Source organism: Hylobates moloch, unplaced genomic scaffold (assembly GCF_009828535.3).
Source record: "Hylobates moloch isolate HMO894 unplaced genomic scaffold, HMol_V3 SCAFFOLD_1, whole genome shotgun sequence".
NCBI lineage: Eukaryota > Metazoa > Chordata > Mammalia > Primates > Hylobatidae > Hylobates > Hylobates moloch.
In genome coordinates, this window is record NW_026652276.1 from 124,178,969 (window position 1) to 124,201,036 (window position 22,068).

Genomic DNA, 22,068 nt, shown 5'->3' on the forward strand with positions numbered 1-22,068 from the left:
AAAAAAAAAAAAAATTAGCTGGACGTGGTGGCAGGCGCCTGTAATCCCAGCTACTCGGGAGGCTGAGGCAGGAGAATCACTTGAAGCTGGGAGGCAGAGGTTGCAGTGAGCTGAGACTACGCCACTGTACTCCAGCCTGGGCAACAAAAGTAAAACTGTGTCTCGGGAAGAAAAAAAAAAAGAAAGAAAGAAAATTAGCTGGGCATGGTGGCACATGCCTGTAATCCCAGCTACTCAGGAGGCTGAGGCAAGAGAATCACTTGAATTCAGGAGACGAAGGTTGCAGTGAGCCACGATCGCGCCACTGCATTCCAGCCTGGGTGACAGAACAAAACTCTGTCTCAAAAAAAAAAAAATTGTAATCCATCACATCAACTGGCTAAAGAAAAATCATATGATCCGTATCAATAGATGTAGAAAAAGCATTTGACAAATCTAACACCCATACATGACAAAAACTCTCAGCAAACCAGGAATAGAGACTTCCTGAACTAAGTAAAAACATCTATTTATGAAGCTGGAAACCATCATTCTCAGCAAACTATCACAAGGACAAAAAACCAAACACCGCATGTTCTCACTCATAGGTGGGAATTGAACAATGAGAACACATGGACACAGGAAGGGGAACATCACACACCGGGGCCTGTTGTGGGGTGGGGGGAGGGGAGGATAGCATTAGGAGATATACCTAATGCTAAATGACGAGTTAATGGGTGCAGCACACCAATATGGCACATGTATACAGATGTAACAAACCTGCACGTTGTGCACATGTACCCTAAAACTTAAAGTATAATAATAATTAAAAAAAAACATCCTAAAGCAAACATCATACTTAATGGCAAAAAAGTTAGATACCTTCCCCCTAAGATCAGGAACATCATTTAACATCATATAGAAGTCTCAGCTAATGCAATGATGCAAGAGAAGGAAGCAAAAAGTATAAAGGTTGGGAAACTGTCTTTGCTGACAGATGACCTCTCTGACTGGGAACCAAGCAAGGAGGTCACTCTGGAGATTTCCAAATCCAAGCAACGTAAACACGGTGACATGAGTCAGTCTACCTGCTGCAGCAGCCTTCTCACTGGATGGAGCAGGAGATAGGCAGAAGAGTAACTGGCTGAAGCACACTCAGGGCACGCTGGCAAATACAAGTTCATCTTGGGCTTAGTCAGATGGGCAACCTAAACTTCAGAACTGCGTGTGCTGGGCAGCTCCATAAGGAAATGTATAGTTATTCCAAGAAGTTTTATATTTCATAAGGTGAGGATGGAAGTGGGGAGGGAAGAATGCAAAAGTATGTATTGGCTTCCCCAATCTCTATAGTGCTGGTAAGACCCTTCTGATAATTAGAGCAGTTTCACAACAAATAAGCAGCACATCCAAGTACTGGCTCATCCTTAGCTTGTCATCAGTGAACATTTTGGAATGTTTCCACAGACCTGCCCTTAGCTGAGGCCTTTCCATCCTCTTCCTATCTACTCATATAAACCAAATGTAGACACTTGCTTACATTTATCAGTAATAAATTTCAACTATTTTCATACTTCCTGATTTCAAAACTTACTACACCACCACAGTCATGGAAAGAGTGTGATATAAAGACAGACACAGACCAATGGATTGGAAAAGAGAGCCCAAGGCCAGGCACGGTGGCTCACACCTGTAATCCTAGCACTTTGGGAGGCCGAGGCAGGTGGATCACGAGGTCAGTATATCAAGACCATCCTGGCCAACATGGTGAAACCCTGTCTCTACTAACAACACAAAACTTAGCCGGGTGTGGCGGCGCACACCTGTAGTCCCAGCTACTGGGGAGGCTGAGGCAGGGGAGCTGCTTGAACCCAAAAGGCAGAGGCTGCAGTGAGTCAAGATCATGCCACTGCACTCCAGCCTGGGTGACAGAGTGAGACTCCATCTCAAAAAAAAAAAAAAAAAAGAAAGAAAGAAAGAAAGAAAGAAAAAAAGAAAAAAAGAAAAGAGAGCCCAAGAAAGACCCTTGCATATATGGTCAGATTATTTTCAAAGAAAGAAAGAAAGAAAAAAAGAAAAGAGAGCCCAAGAAAGACCCTTGCATATATGGTCAGATTATTTTCAACAAGGGTGCCATGATGGGCATTCAATGGGGAAAGGACAGTCTTTTCAACAAATGGTGCTGGGAAAACTGGATATCCACAGGCAAAAGAATGAAGTTTAGATCCTTACCTAACAATATTTACAAAGATTAACTCAAAATGGGTCAAATATATAAATGTAAGACCTAAAACTATAAAATTCTTAGAAGAAAACACAGGAAAAGCTTCATGACACTGGATTTGTCAGTGATTTCTTGGATATCACACCAAAAGCACAGGCAACAAAAGAAAAACAAATCTGGACTTCACCAAAATTAAAAACTTTTGTGTGCCAAAGAATACAATCAACAAGGTGAAAAAACCCACAATATGGGAGAAAATGTTTCCAATCATATCTGAGTACGGGAGAAAATGTTTCCAATCATATCTGATAAGGGATTAATATCTAAAATATATAAAGAAGTCCTAGAACTCAACAACCCAAAACCAAACAACCCAGTTAAAAACTGGGCAAATGACTTGACATTTCTCTAAAGATACACGGATGGCCAATAAGCCAAGCACGAGAAAAGATTTTCAACATCAACAGTTATTAGGGAAATGCAAATCAAAACCGTAATGAAATACCACTTCGCACCCACTAGGATGGCTACTTTTTTCTTTTAATAGTGACAGGGGTGGGGTCTCACTATGTTGCCTAGGCTGGTCTTGAACTCCTGAGCTCAACTGATCCTCCTGCCTCGGCCTCCCAAAGTGCTAGGATTACAGGCGTGAGCCACCACACCTGGCCTAGATGGCTATTTAAAAAAGGGAAAATTACAATTGTTGGCAAAGATATGGAGATATTAAAACCCTGTGCATTACTGGTAGGAATGTAAAATGATACTGCTGTGAAAAGCAATATGGTGGTTCCTCAAAAAATTAAACATGGAATTAGCATATGATTCAGTAATTCCACTTCTGGGTATATATACAAAAGAAATAAAAGCAGGGGCTTGAAAAGACATTTGTACACCCATGTTCATAGCAGCATGACTCACAATCAACTAAAGCAAAAAACAACTCAAATGTTCATTGACAGATAAATGAACAAAATGTGATCTATACATACAACGAAATAATATTCAGCCTTAAAAGCAATGGAAATGTTGACATATGCTACAACATGGAAGAACCTTGAGGGCACTGTGCTAAGTGAAATAAGCCAGTCACAAAAGGACAAATATTGTATGATTCCACTTACATAAGATACCTAGAGTAGTCAAATCATAGAGACAAAAAATAAAGCAGTGGTTGCCAGGGGCTGTGGAAGGGGGATGGAGAGGCATTGTCTAACAGGAACATGGTTTCAGTAAGGGCTGGTGGGAAGTTCTGGAGATGGATAGTGCTGATGGTTGCACAACAATGTGAATTGATTTTATGCCATTGAACTCTACACTTCAAAATTATTAAGGTAGTAAATCTTTTTTTTTTTTTGAGATGGAGTCTCACTCTGTCACCTAGGCTGGAGTGCAATGGTGCGATCTCAGCTCACTGCAACCTCTGCCTCCTGAGCAGTTATCTGCCTCAGACTCCCAAATAGCTGGGATTACGGGCACCCGTCGACACACCCGGCTAATTTTTTTGTATTTTTAGTAGAGACGGGGTTTCACCATCTTGGCCAGGCTGGTCTTGAACTCCTGACCCCGTGATCCACCCGCCTTAGCCTCCCAAAGTGCTGGGATTACAGGCGTGAGCCACCGGGCCTGGCAGATAATAAATCTTATGTATATTTTACCACAATAAAAAATTTCATCTTATTAGCTTTATTCAATTTCATTTGCTATCCCTCCTAGTTTTGTATCATCCACAAATATTATTCTCTGTTCTCAAAAGGGTAATAAAAAATATTGACTAAGATGGGGTCGTATGTCAAGTGCTTTGCTGAAGCAAAAGTGCCCCGGAATTATGTTTACAGAATTGTACAGAAATTCTCCCTGGCCTCCCTGTGGCTGGGGTGACACGACATCACCATCACTATCTTGCTTTTCTTTGGTGTTATCCAAAATCTGGCCATGACACTTCAAAAACTCAGGCTCACAGATCTCTAGAGAGGATTCACGATTCTACTTTCTTCCTATAGGGATGAATCTTACTCATTTGAGATTTTTTTCACTGTGAAATATTTATAGTAGTAAAACAACTTTTATCAATAAAGAAAAAGTACAGCTCTAATCCTTGTTCTAATATCTGAATAGGACACGGTATGTATGCCTCCTGGACAGTTCTCACAATGGGCTCCCCACCTGCTCTGGGGAACCATGTCTCCTGGGTGTCCCCTGGCCAACACCCAGTGCCCCTATGGCAATGACATGCCCAGCCCACACCCACTGTCCCAGCAAGCCAAGAGCAGTTACAAGAGAGAGGACCACAGTGAAGCAGTGCGAGAGCAAGGGGACATCTGACCAGCCAGCCATCAGCTCCATCAGTTCTGGGATTAGTGAAAGAAGACGGTATGGCCAGGTGGCCTCTCACACACCCTTGCCTGACTGCCAACCACAGGGCTCCACACTGGCAGGCTCACCACCTCCTCAAGCACCTTGTCTAGGGGGTGGGGTAGGGGAATTGGCTCTAAACAGAAAGTTCTTCTAAAAATAACTTCTGACAAGACGTAATATAAGTTTTTTTTTTTTTTAATATTGATCCTAAATCAGTCTCCCCATAACTTCTCTTTATTGGCCTTGATTGATAAAGTTCCCATGGCAGGGTCTGGGCCCTGACAGGGAAGGAACAGGATTCTGAGATTTGGGATAGGGATAGCTGGGTAAATGCCTTTGAGAACCTTAGTCCTCAAATTCTTCTTAACACTGTGCCTACAGAAGTGACCTATCCCCTTTTGTTGTATGACAGAAGCCCCCCACACACTCCTTGCTTGAATATAACACATAGGCCTCAAATGAAATGGGAATCTCATGAGATAATGCTTGCTCTCCCCAGAATCTGCCCTGTCCTCCTCTCATGGCTGAGACCCGCTCCAGGATGTGCCTAACGAGTTCTGACAGAGCTGGGGAATGCACCTGGGAGAGGACCTCAAGGTGTTGGATCCAGGGGGACAGAATATTAAGCTGAATGAGAGATCTTCTCTACTAGGGCACGTACTATAACACAGCATTTAACACCCTGAGAAGGGGTCCAGAGGCCATTCTCAGATACTGCTGGCAGGCTCTTCAAAGTTCAGCCAAAGTGATGGCTCATATTAAAGCAGAGATCGTGGGACTGCTGTGGCAAAGTAGATCCAGGTATCGAAAGGCTCGGGGAAGTAGACATACTACAATCGACCTGCAAAATGACAGGAAAGCCCACCAGTGGCCCATGTCCCTCAGGAGAACGTGATGGCATTCCATCAACCATGGCACTAATGAGTGTGCAGAAGGGCTACGGGCATCACTGGGAAGCTCTGTGCTGGCCAGCCTCCAAAGGGGAAGCTAACCATCAGGTGTGCGTGTACAGAACTGGGCTCCCCAGGAGCAAGGGGGTAATAAGACCTTCTCTAGCAGAAGCCAGGGAGCAGCACTGACTCGCATAGAGCAGGTGTAGGTGTCAGCCGGTAATAGGCAGCAAGATCAAAATAGCAGCCAGGGGAGCCTGGGATCCATGCAGGCATCTATGGAGACGGCTCACAGAATGCTGGAGTTTCTACGGGCAGGACAGATAGGAAGCCAACAAGGGTGCTGCTTAATATATATAAACAAGAAAATCAAAACGGAATAAGCAGAAGGCTAAGATGAGCTTCTGCAATGCAAAGTATCAATCCCTGACTCTGTTTCCAGATCTGGAGCAACTCTCAGACTCAAACACACTGACTGAAGGAGAGACCAAGCCTGCATGGGAGTCGACCTGCAACACCAAGTACACACCACAGTGATTTCCCCAGCTCTTCCCAAAGGGACTTCATTCACCTGGGTAAATGTACCATAGGAACTGAAAGTCTTCAGAGGTTTTTGAAATAGAGGGTCTGAGACAATGCAGATACTTAGGGACCCAAACTGTCAAAAAGGTCCTCTGCAGAGTAGGAACATATGGGAGTCAGATAATACATGAAGCCCAGCCAGGTCCACCTGAAAGTGCATCCACTGGGTAAAGACTCAACTGGTGGCCATCTGCCCACTTCCCTGAACATAAGAGATGTAATACAAGAGGAATGGACATACTTAGCACTTTGCAGAATCCTTCCATTGGTCCTTTGTCTAAAGAATAAGAGCTATAAGTAGAAAAGGCCATTTGGAAGCCCCTGAAATTTATCCCAGCCCCTGACTCCTGGCCATAGTAAATCAAAAACAGTATCATTTCCCAGTGGGAAAAGCAGAGATTAATGCTGCTCTTGAAAACGTAAATGATACAGGGTAGGGGTCCCCATCTCATGCCCAGCCTGGCTCCTACAGAAATTATGGTGGACAAATTGTGGTAGATGACTGTAGACTGCCACAAACTGAGCTAAATGGAATCTTTATTCAAGTGGATAAACAATCTTGGGTACGTGGTTTGTAGCTATTGATGCAGTAAACACTTCTTCCTCAAACCTATCAGGAACCGCTGATGTTCATGTGGGATGGACAACAGTACATGTTCACATTCTTACTGCAGGACTGTGCTAAGAATGCCAGCTGCAGGAACAGGTGGCCCAAACCTAAACACTTCCCAGCAGACCTGTTCTGAAGCCTCTCCCTTAAATTACACCCACAGCCTCAGAAAGGGTTCCCAATACACAGCTGACAAAAAGAAAACCCCAGGCGTGGTTCACATACTTAGGCACAAGCAAATACACTACAGCCCTTCACCGTGGCAGACCTGCCGGCAGGATACCAGTTCTGCAGCCCTGATAAGGCATCATCCCCTTAAAGAAACCAACCAGTTGTCCTGTCTGCTGGCCAGCTGAATACTTCAGAACTCCTTTGACCCTGCAATAAGAAACACTTGTTCTGGCAAAAATTAGCATGTGCTCCACATAACAGTTTGCCTCTCCTGCCTGCAGCAGCTGCCAACCTACTCTCCAAGGGCTTGTGGGGCATGTGGTTTCCGATGTGGGACAGCAAGTACCATCATCACCTTGGATCAAGGGACTCACTTAGTGCTAAAGGAGGTACAGCAGTAGGCACATGACCATGGAATTCAATGTCCTATAAAATACCCTTACGCCTGTAACCCCAGCACTTTGGGAGGCCGAGGCAGGTGGATCACGAGGTCAGGAGATCGAGACCATCCTGGCTAACACGGTGAAACCCCATCTCTACTAAAAATACAAAAAATTAGCCAGGAGTGGCTGGGCGCAGTGGCTCACGCCTGTAATCCCAGCACTTTGGGGGGCCAAGGTGGGCGGATCACGAGGTCAGGAGATCGAGACCACCCTGGCTAACACAGTGAAACCCTGTCTCTACTAAAAATACAAAAATATTAGCCATGCGTGGTGGCACGCGCCTGTGGTCCCAGCTACTCGGGAGGCTGAGGCAGGAGAATGGTGTGAACCCAGGAGGCGGAGCTTGCAGTGAGCCGAGATCATGACACCACTACAGCCTGGAAGACACAGCAAGACTCTGTCTCAAAATAAATAAATAAATAAATAAATAAGCCGGGCGTGCTGGCGGGCGCCAGTAGTCCCGGCTGCTCGGGAGGCTGAGGCAGGAGAATGGCGTGAACCCGGGAGGTGGAGCTTGCAGTGAACCGAGACCGCGCCACTGCACTCCAGCCTGGGCGACAGAACGAGAGAGACTACGTCCCAAAAAATAAATAAATAAATAAATACCTAAGCATCCTGCAGCTGCCATCCTGATAGAGCTGTGGCCAGCTGGGAGATGACACCCTGAAAGGATGCCCCCTCTCCTTTAGGATGCAGTATACATCTAAACCAATAGTTGCTACATGGTGCTATGTCCCCAGTGGGTGGAATGAGGCCTTGGGACCCACTGAAGTAGTCAGGGCTGTAGTTCATCTGGAGAGGTTTCTAGAAATCATGACCAAATGCCTCTGGAGAAGCTGAGTCTGGATGGAGTGAACTTAACGTGAGAAATATGTGGATGAGGGAGTGCAGGGTGGAGTGTAGTACAGGCAGTGGTGTCCCACCCAGGATCCCCCTGCTGCTCTGAGTGTGGATGGGTAACACCCTGAGCTACTTCTGTCTTCACCAAGCTGCGGCATTCTAGGCTTTAGAGCATGGATCAGGTTGAAATTAACCCGAGTCTACATTTTCAGACATCTTTCCCCTCTGCCCTACCCTACCCCCTTCACTCTTTCTCTTGAGGATGCCCTCAACAGTTCAGCAGAACATGATCCCCAGTTTCAGGCTCTGCTGCAAGAGAACCAATTGAAGACAATGATGAACAAAGACAAATGACAAACTAAGGGAAAACATTTAAAACTAATTTTACAGCAGAGGACTAACTTACCCGACACACTGAGAGCTACTGCAAAGATATAAGAAAAGAAGCAACAACCCAACAGAAAAAATGGGGGATGGATCTAGAAAGGTAGTCTGAAAGAGACCTGACTTTTGACCATTTGAAAGACACTCAACCTCACTTGTAAGTACAAACTATAATGAGAAAACATTTTAAGAATATCAGACTGGCGAAGACCAAAAAGTTTGAATAAGCACTGCGTTCCTCAGAGGGTAGAGAAACAGGTACAGTTGTCCCTCAGTATCTGCTGGGGCTTGGTTCCAGGAGCCTCTTGGGATACCAAAATCTGCAGATGTTCAAGTTCCTTATACAATATGGCAGTATTATTTGCACATAACCTACACTCCTCCTGTGTAACAGCCATGCATCACCCGACGACAGGGATACATTCTGAGAAATATGTCATTAGGCAATTTCATCGAGTGAACATCACAGAATGTAATTACACAAACCCAGATGGTACATATAGCCCACTACACACCTAGGCTATATGGTATTGCTCCCAGGCTACAACCTGTACAGCGTGTTACTGTATGAATACTGCAGGCAGGCAACTGTAACACAATGGTAAGTATTTGTGACTCTAAATACACTCAAACACAGAAAAGGTGATGCGTTGTGCTACAATGTTAAGACAGCTATGTCACTAGGCAATGGAAATTTTTTAGCTCCCTTATAATCTCATGGGACCATTGTCATACGTGTGGTCTGTCGTTGACCAATATGTCGTTATATGGCCAAGACTGTACTTCAAATTATCTCTAGATTACTTATATCTAATACAATGTAAATGTTATGTAAATAGTTGTTACACTGTATTTTTAAAATTTGTGTTATTTTTTATTGTTGTAGTGGTTTTATTGTTCTTTTTTTGAATATTTTCAACCCACAGTTGCTTGACTCGGGTGAAGAACTGCAGAGGTAGAGGGCCGCCTGCACACTCACAGAGTCCTCACATATGCACTGACTTCAACCCTTTATGAAGAGCAATTGGAAATGTCTGTCAAATTAAAAAGTAACCTAGCCTTAGATCTAGAAACTCCACTTTTGTAATTTATCCTATAGGTACAGTAAAACATATATAACAGTTGAAAATAAATTAAATATGTATTAATAAATCACTGGTTAAATAGAATATGACACAGCTATCTAATGGAATATCATGCAACCATTAAAATGGACAAGGCAGTTTTATGTGTGCTAATGTGAACACTCTCTGCGATAAATCAAGATACACTGTTCAGTGTAAAAAGCAAGGTGCAAACAGTGTATACCGTGTCATCATTTGGGAAACAAATCCATGTGTATGCTCATATATGGACAGACTGTAAAGACACGAGAATCTGGTGTCAGCAATTCCTCCCACGGAGGGCGCACATGATTTCTTTTCACCAAGAATCTCTTTGTTATCATTTGAATTTTGAACCATGTACATAAATTATATATTCAATTAGATAAAAATAAATAATAGGCCGGGCATGGTGGCTCACACTTCTAATCTATTACTTTGAGAAGCCGAGGCAGGAGGATCGCTTGAGCATAGGAGTTCGAGACCAGCCTGGGCAACATGGCAAGACCCCATCACCACAAAAAAAATACAAAAATTAGCCAGGTGTGATGGTGCAACACGTGGTCCCAGCTACTCAGGAAACTGAAGTGAGAGGATCACCTGAGCCCAGGGAAGTCGAGGCTGCAGTGAGTCATGACTGTGTCACTACATTCCAGCCTGGGAGACAGAGTGAGACCCTGTCTCAAAAAATAATAATAACAAATCTGAAAAGAGCTTCTTGGGTTTGATACCACAAATGTGATTAATTACCCGGTCCCATTATTAAAATCACACAGCAAGCCTGCTATGAGTCCATTCATAGTCACTCGGTGAGCCCACATGAGCCCTGCATTGCACCAAATCCTACTGGGGCAAATGTCAGCTTGTGATGGAAACTACAGAAAGAATTTTTTTTTTTTTTTTTTTTAGACAGTCTTGCTCTGTCACCAGGCTGGAGTGCAGTGGCACAATCTCAGCTCACGGCAACCTTCGCCTCCTGGGTTCAAGCAATTCTCCTGCCTCAGCCTCCCGAGCACCTGGGACTACAGGTGCACACCACCAAATTCAGCTAATCTTTGTATTTTTAGTAGAGATGAGATTTCACCACGTTGGCCAAGATAGTTCTCGATCTCTTGACCTCATGATCTGCCTGCCTCAGGCTCCCAGAGGAATGTTTCTACTTTATGAAGGTTTTGTGAAGATTAAATGAGAAAAATATATTTAAAATGTTAAACAGTGTTGCTGCACACAGTAAGCATTCCAAAACAGAAGCTACTATTAAATTCCTCTCAACTTGTTCATTAATGTTCATTCTAAAAACAAAATACTTCCCATAAACACCACACTGGAGTATGTGGGATTAAATATCTCCTATTACTGGTGGATTTTATTATTGTGATTGTTTTTATTTCATGAAATGTATACAGTTTAAAAAGGCAAATAAAGTTCAAAAAATTGTAAAACAAAAAAACAACAATCTCCTTTACTAACTGGGACAACCCCATCCACAAACCACTTCCAAGAGGCAGCCACACTGGAGTCTTCTGATTCTTCTAGCATCTAGAGCCATTTTTCTAAATAATGGGCTTATATTGCTATTGCTTATCAATTTAAGATATTATTTATTGACTTCCAATTATATCACCATTCCCACTTTCCCTTTTTCTTACAACTTAGATAATTTTTCTTAATCATTAATTAGTTCTTACATCATTTTATTATCTACATTCTGTCACTGACATGCCAAGTAGTAGTCAAATTACAATTTCTTTATAATTAAACTTTTATTTTAAGGTAATTGTAAATTCACCTCTTATTATAAGACATGATACAGGGAGATCCATCGCTCCCTTTACCCTACTGCCCCCAGCAATGACATCTTGCAGAACTATAGCACATCACACCAGGACACGGATGTAAACACAGCCAGAGCACCCATCACTGTGAGGACCCCTCCTGTTGCCCTATATAGGCACACCTACTTCTCTCCACCCCTAGCAAACCCTAATCTGTTCTCCACCTCAGCAACTGTGTCATTTCAAAGATATTACAGAAAGGAACATACAGTGTGAAACCTTTCGGAATGGCTTTTTTCACTCAGCATAATTCTCTGGAGGCCCATCCAGGTTGCTGTGTAGTTTGTTCCTTTGTTGTTGCTTTAAGACAGGGTCTCACTGTCATCCAGGCTGGAGCACAGTGGCGTGATCACGGCTCACTGCAGCCTCGACTTCCTGGGCTCAAGCAATCCTCCAGCCTCAGCCTCCCCAGTAGGTGGGACTACAGGCAGGTGCCACCATGCCCGGCCCTTTGTATTACTGAATAGTAATCCATGGCATGGATGGACCTCATTTTGTTTAACCATTTATCCACCAAAGGACATGCAGTTGTTTCCAGTTTTGGGCTACTATGAATACAACTGTTTTGAATATTAGTAGGCAGGTTTTCATGTGAACATAAATTTTCATTTCCCTGGGATAAATGCCTAGGAGTGCAATTGCCAAGTTGTTGGTAGTTGCATGCGGAGATTTAAAGAAACTGCCAGACTGCTTTCTAGAGTGGCGGTACCATTTTACATCCCTACCAGCAATGAATGAGGGGTCCAGTTCCTCCACATCTTCTCCAGCATCTTGTGTTCTACTTTTTTTAAATTTAAGACATTCTGTTAGGTGTGTATGGGCAGCTCATTATGGTTTTAATGTGCATTTCCCTGATGGCTAATGATGCTGAGCATATTTTCATGTGCTTACTGCCATCTGTATATCCTCTTCATTGAAGTATCTCCTCCTGTCTTTTGCTTATGTCTTAATTGGATTGTTTGTTTTACTGTTGGGTTTTGAGAGTTCTTTATATACTGTAGATACCAACCCTCTGTCAGATATGTGGTTTAAAAATATCTCTTCTCAGTCTGTAGCATATCTTTTCATTGTCTTTTATAGAGCAAAAGTTTTAAATTTTGATGAAGTCCAGTTTATCAGATTTTTCTTTTATGAATTATGCTTTAGGTATCAAGTCTCAGAACTCTTTGCGTAGCCCTGCATCCTGAAGATTTTCTATGTTTTATCCTAGAAGTTGTATTTTATATTTAAGCCTATGATCCATTTTGAGTTAATTTTTGTGTTTCAGTTGTGAAATTTAGGGCAAGGTTCAATTTTTGCTTACAAATGTCCAACTGCTCCAGCACCATTTGTTAAAAGGCTATCCTATCCTTTCTCCACTGAATTGCTTGTGAATCTTTGTCAAGAATCAGCTGGGCATATATGTGTGGATCTGTTTCCAGATTCATGATTTTGTTCCCCTGATCTCTGTGTCAGTCCCTCTGCAGGTACCACACAGTCTTGACTGTGATAGCGGTATGATCTATCTTGAAATTAGGCAGGCTGACTCCTCTCATTTTCTTCTTTTTCAAAATTATTTTTAGCTATTCTACTTATTTTGCCTCTCCATTTAAATTTCAAGAATAGCTTGAAATTCAAGATCATGCCACTGCACTTTAAGAATAGTCTTGTTTATATCTACAAAAAATTCTTGCTGAAATTTTGATAGGAATTGTAAAATTCACTTTTAATAGTTACCAGCTATTCAAATTATTTCATATTGGATGACTTGTAGTAGTAGTTTGTGCTTTTCAAGGAGTTGGTCCATTTATATCAACTTAGGGACAACTAACATATTAACTAGGTCGAGTCTTCCAATCTATGAATACAGTATGTCTCTCCATTTATTCAGATCTTTGATTTCTTTCATCAGTGTTCTATAGTTTTCAGCATATAAATCTTATTCATGTTTTGTAAGATTTATACCCATGTTTCACTTTTTAAGTGATTGTAAATGGTATTGATTTAATTTTGATATCCACATATTCATTGTTCGAAAACATATCTTGTTTGTCTGAGTTTGTTTTTTTGTTTTTGTTTTTTTTTTTTTTTTTTAGGCAGAGTCTCACTCTGTCACCCAGGCTGGAGTGCAGTGGGGTGTGATCTCGGCTCACTGCAAGCTCTGCCTCCTGGGTTCATGCCATTCTCCTGCCTCAGCCTCCCGAGTAGCTGGGACTACAGGCGCCCGCCACCACGCCCGGATGATTTTTTGTATTTTTAGTAGAGACGGGGTTTCACCATGTTAGCCAGGATGGTCTTGATCTCCTGACCTTGTGATCCACCTGCCTCGGCCTCCCAAAGTGCTGGTAACAGGCAGGAGCCACCGTGCCCGGCCCCGTTTGTCTGAGTTTTTAATCAAGAATGGGTGTTGCATTTTGTCAAATAAACTTTCTGCTACTGATTGATGTAATTATGTGATTTTTCTTCTTTAGCTTGTTAATATGATGGATTACATTTTTTTTTTAAGCAGTGATTTTTCTTTTATTTCTGCAAACATATGGTATTATTAAGCAATTCATCTAACTTCTCATTTACGGAAATCAATACAAAAGTTCCAAGGTGATTCAAGTTCCCATGCACAATAAGAGGGCCTGAATGGAAACCAGGTGCTGATTTTTCAACTGAAACTGCACAAACTACTCTAAAGAAATTGCTCTATCAGCTGTCACTTCTAGCTGCACCTAGCAGCTATAGCAATAGTAGAGCAAGTGTTCAACATATATTTGTTGAATAAGTTAATGTCAGATAGAAAGAAAAGGCTAGACATATGGAAAGGTATCTGATAAGATACAAATACTGATACAGCAAGAACACAGACGGCCACAAATAATTTCACCAATTTCTATTATACTTTTAGAACAGCACTATCCAAACTAGTTTTGTAAAACCAAGAGGCTTTTCTAGTTATCTTGGGGATCGGTTAGAGTTTAGTTATGAAATCTTCAAAACAAAATTTTAATAACTTTTGAATTAAAAATCAAATTATATAGGGTATACTTAAGAGGTCTAAGGAAGGAAGGAAGGAAAATAAGAATCACTATAACAATCACAAAGTATTATGGTTCTAGGAAAATTTGGAAATAATTACATTTTCCATAGTAATTTGCCATACGAGGCCACTAATGTCTCTTCCCTACCTCTAGAAAATGATAATTCTCTCCATAAACTAGTAGAAAATGTTTGGTGGTTCTGTGATGTAGTCTAATTCTACTGAACATAAAAAGACAGTTCAGTCAAATTGGGCTAAATCTTGAGGACCATAAGTGTAGTTTATGCTATAGGGAAGTCAAGAGTCAAGATAGGGAACTTATAGCAATTGGGGTTTCCCTCCTTTGAATCTCATCCTGGAGATGCCTCAGAAGCAAGTGGGCTATAGATGGAACTCAGAATGTAATATAAAAACTACAGCTGGGCCGGGCATAGTGGCTTACGCCTGTAATCCCAGCACCTTGGGAGGCCGAGGCAGGAGGATCACAAGGTCAGGAGATCGAGACCATCCTGACCAACACGGTGAAACCCCGTCTCTACTAAAAATACAAAAAAAATTAGCCACGCATGGTGGCGGGCCCCTGCAGTCCCAGCCACTTGGGAGGCTGAAGTAGGAGAACGGCGTGAACCCAGGAGGCAGAGCTTGCAGTGAGTGGAGCCTGCGCCACTGCACTCTAGCCTGGGCAACAGAGCGAGACTCTGTCCCAAAACGAAACAAAACAAAAAAACTATAGCTGATATTCTGGAAGGAATGGAAAAAATAAAGAGATCTGTGGAACACAGACCTAAAGCACTGGAAAGGCAAGATCACAAACTAAACAACTAATTCTGGAGGGAGAACAACTGATGAGCCAGAGAAAACAAGAATTTACAATAAACCTAATAAATATTCTCAAGGGCATGTAGGAGGGCACTGGAAACAAATAGGGACAAGGAGTTATAAAAAAGGACCAATCAGATATAGTAGAAACAAACAATTTAACTCAGGGTTGAATGAATACAGTTGAGGAATGAATTCATAAGATGGAGAGTGGTTTGAAACATTCCCAGAAGGCATCGGGAAGAGTACAGAATAGGAAAAATGAGAGAAAAATGAAAGGGCATGAAAAATAAAGTAAATATCAATATGTGATTAATGGAAGCCCTAGAAGGAAAGAAAAAAATAAAGTTAAATATTTGAAGAACTGTTAATTAAAATTTCTCCACAATTTTTTTTTTTTTTTTTTTTTTTGGGATGGAGTCTCGCCCCGTCACCCAGGCTGGAGTGCAGTGGCGCAATCCCAGCTCACTGCAACCTCCGCCTCCCTGGGTTCAAGTGATTCTCCTGCCAATGGATTACATTTTCAAGTATCAAACCAGCCTTGCATCCTTAGAATAAACTCCACTCGTTCATGGTGTGTAATTCTTTTTTGTTGTTTATTCTCACAGAAACAGTAGGTATAATTCTTTATCTATATTGCTGAATGTTACCTAATGGTTTCCTAAGGAATTTTATGTTTGTATTGGTGTCTGTTATTTCTTTTAATTTTGCACTGTTTTTTGTCTGGTTTGGTATCAGGGCAATACTGCCCTTACAAAATGAGTCAGAAAATATTCCCAGCCAAGTGCAGCGGTTCATGCCTATAATCCCAGGACTTTGGGAGGCTAAGGTGGGAGGACTGCTTGAGTCTAGGAGTTCAAGACAGCCTGGTCAACACAGTGACACCTCATCTCTACAAAATAAAAAATTAGCTGGGCATGGTGGCAGGCACCTGTAGTCTCAGCTACTCAGGAGGCTAAGGTGAGAGGGCTGCTTGAGCTTGGAATGTCGAGGCTGCAGTGAACCAAGATCATGCCACTGCACTCTAACCTGGGCAACAGAGACAGACCCTATCTCAAGGAAAAAAAAAAAGAAGAAGAAGAAGAGAAGAGAAGAGAAAGCGGAGAAGAGAAGAGAGGGGAGGAGAGGGGAGGGGAGGGGAGGGGAGGGGAGGGGAGAACAGAAGAGTTCCCTCCCTTTCTGTTTTTCTGGAAAAGTATGTAGAATTGACATTAATTCTTTAAACGTTTGATAGAATTCTTTAAACGTTTGATAGTGAAACCATTTGGGCCTGAAGACTTTTTTTAATTGGAGTTTTCAAATTAGATACTGAATTTCTTTAATAATTATAGGAGTATTCAAATGATCTATTTCATATTGGATGACTGTGGGAGGAGTTTGTGCTTTTCAAGGAATTGGTCTATTTTTTGGCCCACTGTTTGTGTGTGGAGTTGCCTGTGTTCTCTCATTATCCTTTTGATTCTCAGGGTCTCTCAGAACTTGAAGAACGTTGTGCCACTGGTCCTCATTATGTGTAACAAGAAATCTGCTTTCTGTTTTCCCCTATGAGTAAAGTGTTTCTTTCTTGCCACTTTCAAGATTTTTTGTTGTTGTTGTCTTTACTTTTCAGAAATTCTACTATGATGGGCTTTAGTAGTGGATTTATCTTGTTTGGCGTTTGCTCAGCTTTCTGAATCTTTTAAGTTTGTCCTTTGCCAAATGTTTCAACCCATAAGATCTTTGAAAAGTTTTTCGGCCCTTCCCTCTTTCTCCTCTCTTTTCAGGACTTCAACAATACAAATGCTAGAAAATTTAACCCAGGCTCTCAGAAGGGAAGGGAACGGCACCTTTTTTTTTTTTTTTTTTTGAGATTGCGTCTCACTCTGTTACCCAGGCTGGAGTGCAGTGGTGAGATCTCAGCTCACTGCAACCTCCACCTTCCGGAGTCAAGCAATACTCCTGCCTCAGCCTCCTGAGATTACAGGTGTGTGCCACCACAACTGGCTAATTTTTGTATTTTTAGTAGAGACGGGGTTTCACCATGTTTGTCAGGCTGGTCTTGGACTCCTGACCTCGTGATCCGTCCACCTCAGCCTCCCAAAGTACTAGGATTACAGGCATGGGCCACGGCACTCAGCAACACCACCTTTTTACCATCAAGTAGGGGTCAAAGGTCAGATTCCCTACTTGGCCTTCTGCGTGGAGGGCTCCTTCCTCATTACTGCTGGGTATGATAAGAGTTCTGGTTCCCCATGTGGCTTCCACTGATTCTTCCCTGGTTGGAAGGAATAGGAGGGCCTCATTACTGCCCCACCCAATGTGGTCTCCACTAACACTCCAGAACCACACAAGGTTCCTTAGGGGTTTGTTACTGCCCAACAGGGATAAAAGTCCATGGTCCCTATTCAACTTTCTCTGGAGGAATAAGTGGTCCTTACTTAGCCTTTGCTAGCAGGCACACGGGTAGGACCACAGTTCTTTCTGTCATGTTTGGTTCACACAGAGCAGTTGTCTAAATATTTTGCTTTGTGCTAGGCTGCCCCTTTCCTGGTCCCTTGGTCAGAAGGAGCTGGCTTTTGCAGGGGGTTCTGTCTGTACCTGTTGGTGTTTCTGGGCTGCCAGCTTCTTCAGCTCATAGTCTGGGCTACATGAGGCAAAAAGACAACCTAAAGAAATCACTACTGGGTTGTTTTCTGGGTCCTGGGTGGTCTGCCTTCTCTCAACCTTTCAGTGTGTTCTTATGTTATTGCATATAGTGTCCAAGGATTTTAGATTTTAGGTGCACTTAACTAGAAGAATAGGGAAAAGAATGTCTACTTCATCTTCCCAGAAACAGGAGTTTCCAACCTTTAAGTTTTCATTTTTAATGATTTATTATCAATTCCTCCACACCTCCATTTGCTTTGTTTTCTATGTACTACTTTATTTCTTCAGCAACTTCTCAATACATTATTTTACCCAAACATACAGTCTATACTTACTTATCCCAGAGCTTCTGTGGCCTGTTTCTTAATTTCCTGGGACTTCACTTTCCTGTCATCCTGGGAATTATCTTTGTTGCTTTCCCTGGCAGACCCCTTGGGCTATGAATCCGTGTTTTCCTCTTCTTGGTTTGCCCTTGTGTTTTGTTTTGTTTTGTTTTGTTTTTGAAGACCACGTCTCACACTGTCGCCCAGGCTGGAGTGCAGGGGTGCGATCTCGGCTCACTGCAATCTCCGCCTCCCGAGTTCAAGCGATTCCTGTGCCTCAGCCTCCCAAGTAGCTAGAATTACAGGCGTGTGCCACCACACCCGGCTAATTTTTCTGGCATTTTTAATAGAGACAGGGTTTCGCCATGTTGGCTAGGCTGGTCTCAAACTCCTGGCCTCATCTGATCTGCCCCACTTGGCCTCCCAAAGTGCTGGGATTACAGGCATGAGCCAGCATGCCCGGCCTCCCCTTATGTTTTGATGCAGCACATCCTCCAGTAACTTTTTTTTTTTTTTCCGAGATGGAGTCTCGCTCTTTCACCCAGGCTGGAGTGCAGTGGCGCGATCTCGGCTCACTGCAGGCTCCGCCCCCTGGGGTTCACACCATTCTCCTGCCTCAGCCTCCCACGTAGCTGGGACTACAGGAGCCCGCCACCTCGCCCGGCTAATTTCTGGTATTTTTTTAGTGGAGACGGGGTTTCACCGTGTTAGCCAGGATGGTCTCGATCTCCTGACCTCGTGATCCACCCGTCTCAGCCTCCCAAAGTGCTGGGATTACAGGCGTGAGCCATCGCGCCCGGCCCCTCCAGCAACTTCTAAGAACAGGCTTCTGTGAGTTGAGGTTTTAGAGACCTGTCTAGTCATCATGACAGGATCCTTTCAATGGGGGGAGTCATGTCCATCAGTCAATTCTTCAAAATGTTCTTCCTTTACTGTCTTAATAACTTCTTCTCACTCTTCCCTTCCTTTTTTCTTGGGAGTCAGATGTTGAACTTCCTGAATTGATCATCTAATTTCATTTCTCTTTCTCATCTTTTGTTTATTAACCTTCTTTGTCTTTTGAATATTCTTTCTGGGACTTTTGTTTTTTTGAGATGGAGTCTCACTCTATTGCCCAGGCTGGAGTGGCGCGATCTCGGATCACTGCAAGCTCCGCCTCCTGGGTTCATGCCATTCTCCTACGTCAGCCTCCCAAGTAGCTGGGACTACAGGTGCCCGCCACCGCGCCCGGCTAATTTTTTGTATTTTTAGTAGAGACGGGGTTTCACTGTGTTAGCCAGGATGGTCTTAATCTCCTGACCTCGTGATCAGCCTCCCAAAGTGCTGGGATTACAGGCACGAGCCACAGTGCCCGGCCTTTTTTTTTTTAACTTTTATCTTTCAACACCTCTATTGAATTTTTTACAGATATATAAATAACACAGTTGTTTTGTTTGCTTTTTTTTTTTTTGGACACACAGTCTTGCTCTTTCACCCAAGCTGGAGCACAGTGGTGTGATCTTGGCTCACTGCAATCTCCACCTCCCGAGTTCAAGCAATTCTCCTGCCTCAGCCTCCCAAGTAGCTGGGATTACAGGCGCCTGCCACCACACCAGGCTAATCTTTATATTTTTAGTAGAGACGGGGTTTCTCCATGTTGGCCAGGCTGCTCTCGAACTCCTGACCTCAAGTGATCCGCACGCCTCGGCCTCCTAAAGTGCTGGGATTACAGGCGTGAGCCACTGCACCCGGCCTAATTAACACAGTTTTAATTCCAGAAGCTCTTCCTCTCACCTTTATTTAAAAGTAGAATCCTGCTGTCACTGTCAACAATATTTCCTCTTATCTTTCTGAAAATATTATATACTTTTAAATTTCTTCCCCTATTTTCTGCCTTGTTGCTATTTATTCATGTTTATTTTGTGTATTTGTCTTGAGCTCTGCCTTTAAGTTGAAAGTTGTCCTCAAATGTGTACTTATGCTCAGCTGCCTATGTTTGAAATGACGCTCCAAAAAAGCTGACAGACGTTGGATGCCTGGCGGGAGTCCTGACTGTTGGAGTTTATTCAGGCTGGTTGGGTGGGTAACCCCAAGGGCCAGTATGGGCTGCTTAACTTCCTCAATGAGCACCCTTCCAAGAATTCCTTTGTGGGAAAGGCCTGGTTGCAGGCATTCTAGAAGCTTGAAAGAAAAAGGAATTGGGAATCTCTCCATTCCACATACAGGCTTTGACTTGACTTCCTTGTCTTCTATCTTGGTCTCTCCCCACCTGCCCCTGTACCAGGTTTCTGCATGTCCAAAGCCCCATCTTCCAGTGGGTGGAGATGAGTTAATCATCTGGCTGGGCCAGGTGAGAGTGGAAATCCCTCCCATGGACACTCGAACTGGCCCATGCCCCTCCTGAGCCCCCTGGACTCTGTGTCCTCTGCAGGAACTCGGGTCTGGCTGGGTTAGCTCTAACTCATCTCACCCTCAGCGGTTTCCTTCTTCCATGTTTATGGACCACCTCATCCACTGTTGTCTCCTTTCCTATTCTCTCTGACCTCATGGCTTTATACCTTTTTATTCATATACTTTCATTTTAGGGGAGGGATTAAAAATCAACTTATGCACATCACATGCTTTATGCACAGTATTTTGGCCTCAGGCCTTTGAGACCCAATGATGAGCCTCAAACACATGGTCTGAATTCTAGGCGGTGACTGTTAGAGCAAGGTCATGGCTTTGACCAGGTAACTCTTTTCAACTGCAAACTACAGGAGACGTGACTTTTCTCCCAGCTCTTTAACCCTCTTCTGGTGGAGCAGCACATTCTACCCACACAGCCAAGTCTTCGAGAGAAAGAAGGTGGCATTGCTACTACAGAAAAAAACAAACTGGGGTCAGCAGACAGAATCTGGGTTTTCAGTTATCCAATTATTAAATTTATCAGCATAGACAAGACAATGGGTGGGATAATCAACTACTAAGGTGTCTGTGTGGCTGCGTCTTATAAACTCAAGAGTGGTGGATACAAGCATGACCGTCACTGTCGTTTGGCAGGCACGTCCTGTGGCCCATGACAACTTACCTTTACCTCCTTCTCAATATAGTCGCTCAGCAGTCTGTCTGGCTCGACGCGCTCAGGCAATGACAACACCACAGTGTGCAGAGGGCGCCTCTCTGTCACCTTCTCATGGGCTTTCTTATCTCTACTCTTTTCACCTTTTAGGAATACTCGTTTAAATGGCGAGACAATTCCAGGCTGCAGGCAGAAATGGCAATGATTGGAGTTCATTATTCACAAATGCTTTGTGTTGTACCTATGGTTAACAAACAGAAGTAGCCAAAACTACTACCATGGCCCCCATGCAACAGGGATCACTGACTGCCAGACTGGTGAGAAAGGTACCAACAGCACACAAGCCTGAGGGACCATAGCCAGCACACAGGCCAGCAGGGTGGGGCTGGGCTGCCATGCAGCCTCTGGCATGGAGGGACCTTGCTCTTCATCTGTTCCTACAACACATAGAAGGCAGGTAACCTTATCTGGAAAGACAATGATAGAAGGGGGAGATTCCCCACAGAAGATAAAACATAACATCATTCCAACTCTTTCCAGCTCAGCTGGGACACTTCATTTCTGAGAACTCCGGGAAGGCAGGTGGAAGGTGTGGCCAGTGCTGGCATCAACAAGTTAAGCATCTCAACAGCCAAGGTTGAGCACATTCTATAGAAGCATATTTCTTAATGGCTTAATGGGACATACGTTTTTTATGCAATTCCTTCCCCAATGGGGAACACTCTAAGTGGGGTCACTGAGCATGTTGAGCTCCAATGCAGATCAACAAGGGAGAAACCAGGCCGGGCACGGTGGCTCACGCCTGTAATCCCAGCACTTTGGGAGGCTGAGGCGGGTACAT

At 43.3% G+C, this 22,068-nt stretch overlaps 2 protein-coding genes across 2 annotated transcripts in view; one reads left to right on the forward strand and one right to left on the reverse strand.

Moving 5' to 3' along the window:
• NACAD (NAC alpha domain containing) overlaps window positions 1-8,445 on the forward strand; it is a 15,547-nt gene extending 7,102 nt beyond the window's left edge. The window contains exons 6-7 of the mRNA XM_058439109.1: window positions 7,090-7,197; window positions 8,353-8,445. Coding sequence (XP_058295092.1) covers window positions 7,090-7,197; window positions 8,353-8,445 — 201 coding nt within the window. The remainder of the gene's footprint in view (window positions 1-7,089; window positions 7,198-8,352) is intronic.
• An 11,547-nt stretch (window positions 8,446-19,992) lies between these two features.
• CCM2 (CCM2 scaffold protein) overlaps window positions 19,993-22,068 on the reverse strand; it is a 40,857-nt gene continuing 38,781 nt past the window's right edge. The window contains exon 2 of the mRNA XM_032758151.2: window positions 19,993-21,410. Coding sequence (XP_032614042.1) covers window positions 21,192-21,410 — 219 coding nt within the window. The 3' untranslated portion in view covers window positions 19,993-21,191. The remainder of the gene's footprint in view (window positions 21,411-22,068) is intronic.